The 9,291-nt window shown below is 37.5% G+C and overlaps 1 protein-coding gene across 1 annotated transcript; it reads left to right on the forward strand.

The window, feature by feature from the left end:
- Positions 1 to 982, forward strand: LOC129743086 (putative uncharacterized protein ENSP00000383309). The gene is made up of 2 exons (XM_055735037.1): positions 1 to 246; positions 293 to 982. Exons 1-2 carry the CDS (start codon positions 1 to 3, stop codon positions 980 to 982), a joined length of 936 nt encoding a protein of 311 aa, XP_055591012.1.
- The last annotated feature ends 8,309 nt before the right edge of the window (positions 983 to 9,291 follow it).

Here is a 9,291-nt window from a genome sequence, read left to right on the forward strand (position 1 = left end):
ATGTTGTCCCACTCGGAGGACTTAATTGCAACAGCAACACTCCCACCCAGAGGAGCTGCTTCCATCAGCCACCCAGAGCCGATGTTGTCCCACTCGGAGGACTTAATTTTTTTACAGAAGCACTCCCACTCAGAGGAGCTGCTTCATCAGCCACCCAGAGCCGATGTTGTCCGACTCGGAGGACTTAATTGCAACAGCAACACTCCCACTCAGAGGAGCTGCTTCCATCAGCCACCCAGAGCCGATGTTGTCCCACTCGGAGGACTTAATTTTTACGAGCTGATTCCATCAGCCACCCAGAGCCGATGTTGTCCCACTCGGAGGACTTAATAGCAACAGCAACACTCCCACTCAGAGGAGCTGCTTCCATCAGCCACCCAGAGCCGATGTTGTCCCACTCGGAGGACTTATTTTTACAGAGGCACTCCCACCCAGAGGAGTTGCTTCCATCAGCCACCCAGAGCCGATGTTGTCCCACTCGGAGGACTTGATTTTTTACAGAAGCACTCCCACCCAGAGGAGCTGCGTCCATCAGCCACCCAAAGCCGATGTTGTCCCACTCGGAGGACTGAATTGCAACAGCAACACTCCCACCCAGAGGAGCTGCTTCCATCAGCCACCCAGAGCCGATGTTGTCCCACTCGGAGGACTTAATTTTTTACAGAAGCACTCCCACTCAGAGGAGCTGCTTCATCAGCCACCCAGAGCCGATGTTGTCCCACTCGGAGGACTTAATTGCAACAGCAACACTCCCACTCAGAGGATCTGCTTCCATCAGCCACCCAGAGCCGATGTTGTCCCACTCGGAGGACTTAATTTTTTTTACAGAAGCACTCCCACCCAGAGGAGCTGCTTCCATCAGCCACCCAGAGCCGATGTTGTCCCACTCGGAGGACTTAATTTTTTACAGAAGCACTCCCACTCAGAGGAGCTGCTTCCATCAGCCACCCAGAGCCGATGTTGTCCCACTCGGAGGACTTAATTGCAACAGCAACACTCCCACTCAGAGGAGCTGCTTCCATCAGCCACCCAGAGCCGATGTTGTCCCACTCGGAGGACTTAATTGCAACAGCATCACTCCCACCCAGAGGAGCTGCTTCCATCAGCCACACAGAGCCGATGTTGTCCCACTCGGAGGACTTAATTTTTTACAGAAGCACTCCCACTCAGAGGAGCTGCTTCCAGAGCCGATGTTGTCCCACTCGGAGGACTGTTGAATTCACGCAAAGCAAACACCATATTATTGTTTTACATTAACACCATACTGAGCTGATTCCTCGCTGAAGAAAAAGTAAAATGGCGTCTCAAAGCCACACAGAGCTACTTTTTCAGTTTTGTTCACTTGTAAATAAAATGGCGTCCTGAAAACCACACCAAGCTATCTTTTGATCTAACAGAGCAAAATCCTACAGCGAATCAAAGCTGAACTAAATTCGAATCTCTTCTATTCTGTTTACTAAGTAATAAACTTTACTTACTTCTTGGGAGCTTTTTTGATTGCGCCATTGTCGCATCCATCGTCTCTTGCGTCCATCTTTCGATTTTAAATCTGCAACCCACAATTCCGCAAACTCGTTCGTAACACACAACTTGTTTGATAAACGTCACTTCGAAAACTGACGATTTTCGGGTTCACTAATTTTTCGTCGTTCTATGCTAGAGCGAGAGCCGAGGGCCTCTCTCTCGCATTCCATACGAAGATTGCCTTTGGTACAATACGAGTCACGAGTCGCTTCCTCCGCTCAATCTTATGGAACGGCTCGGCCTTATTTAACGATGGGAGTGAACGGTTTCGCAAATGAAAGTTCGGTTTTTATATTCCCTCCTTTTCATACCCTACTGGCAGTCGTTACTGCGACGTACAGTAAGGTGAGGGAAGCGTTACTGCACTGATAAAATGAACCATTTATTTTTTACAAGAATTATTTTATTTATTCGTCTTATACTCTACAGCAAGCAATTAAAATTAATAAATTATGGTGTTAAAGCATAAAACATTTTTATATAGAAACGATCTCACCAGAGTTAATGGAAAGGTACAAGGTTCCATCGCTGCTATCTTCCAATTTTTCCTGATTTCAGTTATCTTGAAGCGAGTCTTCACTGCATCTTTTCCATTTTCAAAATAACTATTTTCCGCCAATCACTGCATTTTTTATGTTTAAAAAAAAATTTGCTGTCAATCGCAGCAACCACCGACTAATTCCAACAAGATTTGAATTTTCAATTCTGCCAGTCGTGGGACGAAAACAAAATACGGGAACTTCAAAGTAGAATACCGCTTTACCATCGCCACCTCCCCCTTTTGTCGATAACCTTTCATTAACAACTAAACTTTCTGCTTCCATTCGATGGTGACACAATTCAGACACATTTCTATCGAAAACTTCACTTGAAAGCGACATTGATATGGCACTAAATCTTCACACCAACCCAAACTACCTTTTTCGTTTTAACCAAACCAATCTTCGGATATCCATGAAAACTTCTTTCCAATCTGCGGCTCGACTCTTCGAATACTAATCTGCTTTCTCGAAGGAATGTTTTCCATAGAAAAATGATCGAATTCCTTCGCAGACGTTTTGGATAGCCAAATTTATGGGTCAGTTTCAAAACTTTTTTCACTTTCCCCACATTAACCAAAAAAAAAAACACAAAAAACTCATCATTAACAACAAAACTACCCGCGGTCTTCTGGTGGCCACTTCCATAATAAGCCCTGGTTGCCTTCCATCCGTTGGTAGCACTTTTCAACCGTTTTACTTTAATTTATTGGTTTAAAATTTTATTTAAACAAAATTTTCGCGGACGAAGAAAAAAACGCGTGTTGTTCGCACGAGGCATGGCCTACTACCATCTATGCCGGCATTTTCAACTCCATCAAAAACAAACAACAACACACCAATACACATAATGATACATCAAACACACAAAATACAACAAACATCAGTAGTGGCTAGCTGGGGGAGGAAGACTGAAATTTGCTGCATCGTTTTCTGCATTGTTTTTTTACTGTTCGGCAAAAAGCCAGCAATTATTGAAAAGATTTGTAATCGTTCAAATTTTAACTTTAGATGATCAGTTTCGTGTAGCGAGTCATGTAACTCAGTTGTTTAGGTGCTAAATTTATATTTATCTATACTTTAGAATAACCATTAATCACACCACTTTTATATATCAGCTTCAAAACTTTGACGAAATTTGAGCGACTCAATACGCCTGATCATGCAAGAATTTGCCAGAGCAAAACAGAACCTAATTAGATCATTGTTTAATGCAAAACAAGTGCTTTTCAAAATCAAACAAGTTTTATCAAAAATCACTAAATAAGAAAGTAAAATTTTGAACCTTCGCACTGGTCGGTAGATTGATGAGAGAAATTTGACGTTTGAAAGATGTTTTTCTTTTTTTATTCAGTCTTCCTCCCCCAGGTGGCTAGGTGGAAAACAACATCCAAAATAGTGCAAATCATTTTTATATCCGTTTTTGTTTTCAGAACTTTCAAAGTGCTATATCCATCTCAACCAGATCAATAACATCTGGACTTACATTTCCCGGTTAGACAGTTTAGCAGATTCAAAAAACTTTTTGGACAATTAAAACGAGAAATTTCAGTAAATTTGAAAATAATTATACTAAATTTCAATTCTTTCGAAAAATTATAATATATCAGAGCGCTAATATTTAGAAGCTCAGGAAAAAAATTAAGTTAGCTTGAAAATTTTTTTTCTTCATTTTCATCTCTCAACAACGTGTGTATTTTTTTTATTGAAAAATTACATTAATACCGAGAAATTCTTCAAAGAGCTCTTAAAGAGACAATTTTAAAATACCAGATATACCTACAAATTAAATTTAAAAAAAAAATTGCAGTGGATATTATAGATTCGCTGGTCGTTTTATAAAAGGATGTGTAAGTTGTGTAGAAGGATATTGAAATGAGTATATAGAGAAACTTTGATAAAGTTTTCATTATTCATCTCTTGTTTCATATTTTTTTAAATACTGAACAACCTCAGTGAAATTCATGGGGGAAGGAGTACGTCAGTTCGTTGTTCGTCACTGTGGCTCTCGGATTCCGATTTCCCCCAGATCCCGGCTCAAAATACGTTCCCCGAACACGTTTATTACTTTGGGGACGGTTGATTTCGCCACATTCAACGATTTTGCTATTTCTGCGTGCGTGTAGTTTGGATTTTCACGACGCATGTACAAAATTCTGATTCGTAGCTCCTTTGGCCTGGACACCATTCCGAAAACTAAAGACTTAATGTCGAAAGCCAAATAGAAGCCTCGTTCTACACACATACACACCCACAAAATGAAGGGTGTTCAGATTCAGAAAAAATACAGCGAATTTAAGTTGACCACTTTCTGATTCGAACACCCTCTATTCACTTTGTTTTCAAAATAAAAAAAAAACTAATTAAGATTGCATCAAAAACCAGCAAGTTTTGTCAAAATAATCATGAATGGATTTTTTAAAGCCTAAAAAAATGTAAAAGCAGCAGATCTGTTTTCGGTTCCAATTTTTTTTAATTTCTGGAGGACTTGTCAGAATATTTCCTTGATTTATTATAGATTGATTATAAATAACTATAGAATTAAATTCTAGAACTTCTCCAGGCGTTTCCAAATAGCAAAGTCATAAACAAACCATGTTTATGAAATGCAAGGTACTTCTCTTAGTCCATTCATTTACATATTTTTCATAACACTCTTCCAGACTACCCGAGTGATATTTGACTGAGTACATTTCACTGAGTTCCGTTTGTAGTGTTCCTGAAATGGTGTGGTAAATGCATAATTCGAGGTTTTTTAAAATAGTGAAATCATTTTTAAATATCAATATCATGTCCGAAATCAACTTAGGCTGAAACAAATATCAATTTCTCCTTTTGTCACCCCCTTCCCCCCTCCCTCGAAATTTCCAAAAAACGTAGTTTTAAGTATTTCATGGAAATTTCGAAAAAAAAATCAAGCATCAGAAAGATTACAAGACCAAAAAACAAATTTTGGAAGATTGAAGTTATTTTACCATGTGTATTATTGGTTTTATTGAATTTTTAGATAAAAAAAATACTTGATTTATAGGTTTTGTGCAATGATATAGTATGCAATTTATTTGCATACAAGCTTTTGTGCAATTTATTCCAATTTATTTGTTTTTCGCATTATTTTTTATTGCCCCAACACCCACCACCCCCCCCCCCCCCCCCTCCCTAGCGATGTTTCAACTCCAAGTGACAAAAGAAGGATTTGAAATTTGTTCCGGCCTTATCGTATTTATCAGGCACGATTTTGATTAAGTTTGGCATTTGTTACAAGCTGTTAAATAAATTTATACATTGAACAGTTCAAGCAGATTTTCAAGTCCAATGAAGCTACTTTTTACTGCTTCTAAAATTAGTAGAACCTAGTAATTTGATTCTAATTCTAAAGAGGGAGAGGAAGAATCAATCATATGAAGAGTTTAATTAAAAAAAAACAGCATATTCGTGTTGGAAGGCAAAAACTTGAAAGAACCTCTCCCCCCTCCCTAAACAGACTATGAGTGTCAATTTGACACTCCTCGTTTAAAACCGCTATATCTCACTTGTCTCACAACTGATTTGTACAAAATTTATAGTTTTTGAAACCTTGTAATGTAACTCAAATATGTTTCTCCAACATTATTCTTCTACAGCTCCTAAATTTACCGTTATTCAAAGTCTTAAAAAAAATCTGAAAAAACATTTAGGGAAGAATGCCACGAAGTGGTAAATTCCTGGCAAAAAAAAATCTGAAAAAACATTCTTCGCAGAAAAGACAGTAGATGCAGATTGCTCGGAAAAAAATATCACTTAATGAAAGAAACTTTACGTTGCAAAAAAGTAAATACTTTTTGGAAATTTTTACGATCATGATCACAAAAAATATAAAAAAGTGGTGTAAAAACCGTACGTTTCAATCAATGAAAAGAGTAATGAAAAGTTTATGTTATTTGTCACATTTTCGCATCTTTAGATTTTTAAAATACGAAACATAGAATTTTTGACGAATTTTCAAAAGTAATAATTTTTTGTCAATTTGAAATTTTTTCAAATTTTCTTGCACTAAAATACAACTCTGCATTGGATTTTGAGTATATTAACTCAAGATTTACGCAATAAATTTATAATCACCCGAAAGCCAATTTCGTACCGATACTAGTAATTACAAAAGCTCTGCGATACTTTACAAAAATATGGCAGTTTAAGTCAGGAGTGTCAAACAGACACTCCAGGGACTGTAACGGGTAAAAAATTCGGGGACGGTTGAGAGTAAAAGAGTTGAAGACAATGAATGCCTTAGCGTGTTGGAAAAAATTTGGAGAAAAACAAATGTTTATCTATCATAAAATGAAAAAAAAAAAAAATAAAGTCGTTTTGTATTTTAAATAAACAGAGTTAACCATCATGCATGAACCTAAACGTTTGAAAGTTTTTTAGTTTCTTAGTGTGGAAACTATATTTTACTGTGAATTCAATGGAAGCATTATTGATTGAGAGAATATGAAAATTTTTGTTTTACAGAGTGAATTTTTTAATTAATATTCGCCATAAACAAAGGATAATCCTCCAATTCAATAATAGATATAAGTAGATAATAGACAGATCAACATCGAATCAATTAATCGAACCTGACATCTGATAAAATCAACATGTTTTCAGAGGTTGTACATAATAAAAAAAAACCTAAACTCATTCTTCTCGCCATAACTTTTATTGAGTTATCGACAACCATCGAAATCGTAGCGAACATATCTTCTCAAGGGTTGACAGTAAAATGGATCTCATGATTCCTGCCCGGTATATCCTGACATCCCTCTTCTCAAATTCGACCGATGAGCGAGACCGCGATAGTTCGCACAGAAAACGAGACAGGAAAAACGCAAGCGCATCCTTTCCCGTTTCAATGAAAAGCCACGCCTCTCTCAGCTGCCAAATAACACTCCCGGGTGGAGGGAAAACTGCTCTCATTCACAGCAAATCAGCCGGATTTTTTTTCCTAACTCGGTGCCAACATTTCCTTCCCTAAAACATTATATCATAATCTGCTAGAAGTATTTCACTTCCCGCCTTTCTTCCTTCCGGTTTCGAGCAGGCTTTTTCCCCGGAAAGGAAACAGCTTTTTCCCGCTCCGATGAACTTTTCCGAATGATGAAACTGATTGCGAATTCCGTTCCTTTTTTTTCCATGAGAGTGTCTGTTGAGCAAAAAAAAAGCTGAATGCTAAATCGTATTCATGAATAGGAAAATCCCGTTCTTGTGGGGCCAGATTGCGTTCGTTATGTGAAAGTCAGTCAGCCAGCCAGTGGAAATCTCCATGGAAGCACGTTGAATATCAAAAGATCAGACCGGATTCTGCTCGTCGTTGGTCGTTGCTCGTTAGGGAAAAATCACTGAAGCTCGCTCGATGCTGCTGGGTTGGCAAGGTAATCACCATCATCAATGACGAATTTACGGGTGGGTGCCTCAATGGGTGGACCAATTTTCAGGGCTCCCTTGCCTTGGTGAGCTTATGCCGCCTACGCTCCAAATACGCATACAGACGACGATGAACGGAGGATTTTGGATCTGGGATGATGAAAAGCGAGAAAGTCGGTAATCTGTAATCTGTCACGTAAATGCGAAAAAGTTTTTCGCTTTGTTTTTGTGCCGAGCGATGCTGGTACAGTCGTGGTCGGTTGAGTAATCTAAATGTTTGAATTTTTTTCAATGAATTTTGAGAAAGTTGGCTTGTTTAGATTGGCTTGGTAATTATATTATGGAAGTAAGGAAAATAGTCATTAATCGTAGGCAAATAAGACTTGGTTCAATATTGTCGACACTTAATCGAAACTTAAAGAACTCTCTGGGAGACATGGTCAATAGTATAACATAACTAGCTGTCTCGTTTTCAAAAATAAAATAAACTTGTTATAAATAATTGAAATTTTCAACATAATTTAGAAGCAAACGCTTTAAAAAGAGAGCTGCAACTGGAAGAAGACTTAATATTAAACAATTACAATTTTTTACATACCATTCATGATTGATTTTTTTTATTGTTACGGCTAGTAGCATCATCCGTCAAACAAAACAACAGAAACATAATGTATGAGCATGTGTTAATTCTTTGAATTTTACAAACAGACCTAGATTATTTTGTTACTGCTTTGTTTGATGAATCTACGCCTCACCGTTTAGTGCAAAATGAATGATAAATGAAAAAAAAAAATTACATCTCCGACACCTTACCAATAGGCCAAATCGTCAGATGAAACAAGTCAAGCTGTAGCTCTATTATTCAGTTGACTTTATCGAGTCGAATTCGCTGCTAGATTCCCCGGCAGAAAACGCTCATCTTGCCCCGAAAAGATTTGCTTATACTGTCCCAGGGGGGTTCTCATTATGCCCCCAAAATGAGTGGTTTTCAGCTTTCGGCAAAAATTTTTAAAATACATTTTTAAACGTTTTTATCTACTTTTTCAAGTTTCATCCAATTAGGCAAAAGACTATTTGAGTGTCTGAACACGAAACAATGATGTAATTTACATATTATAGCTGTTCTCTATGGTTAAATAAGCGTTTTTCTTAAGGTGGCCATTATGCCCTTGTCTCCTCTACACCGGGGCTAGTGCAAGAGAATTTTACCATAGTTAAACTTTTATAAATCTGAGGAAAATATGAAAAACTTTTAGACAAATAAATTATCGTTTGTTGCACAACTTAATCAGTTCTCGACAAACTCTTGTGGAAATTTAAATATTCAAAAAGTTGACAAAAAGATATTTGAGGCCCTTGGGGCCAAAAAATCGAGATAACCTTCTAAAAGGAATCCTTGACTGCCTATTGGACTAAATATTATCAAATGAGTGAATCACCGATTCCTGATTTCTGGTCATGAATATATGGAGTGTATCACGAATTTTGGGCTAGGTTCCATGTGTATTTGTATAAGTTGAAGCGCTAGTCGAAAATTGCTGTTAAACTTCAAGTCATAATGAGTGGAAATCCATTTCCAATGTCCAATCAATCAGGCAAAGGCTCAAACAACATCCAATTATTGAAAATAGATAGCCTTTCACGAATTATTTTAATTATTCTAATAATTATACTGATGGAAAATCGTTGTTTGAAGCGATGGACATCAACGTGACAAGACTAGGTCGATCTTTACACATGAAATCTCTTGACCAACTGTACCAGTGTACATTTCTCATCAAAATTGCAAAATATTAATATATTCACAAATTATTTGACTTTCACCTAATTGAACTGTCAGTGA

Source organism: Uranotaenia lowii, chromosome 2 (genome assembly GCF_029784155.1).
Source record: "Uranotaenia lowii strain MFRU-FL chromosome 2, ASM2978415v1, whole genome shotgun sequence".
Taxonomy (NCBI): domain Eukaryota; kingdom Metazoa; phylum Arthropoda; class Insecta; order Diptera; family Culicidae; genus Uranotaenia; species Uranotaenia lowii.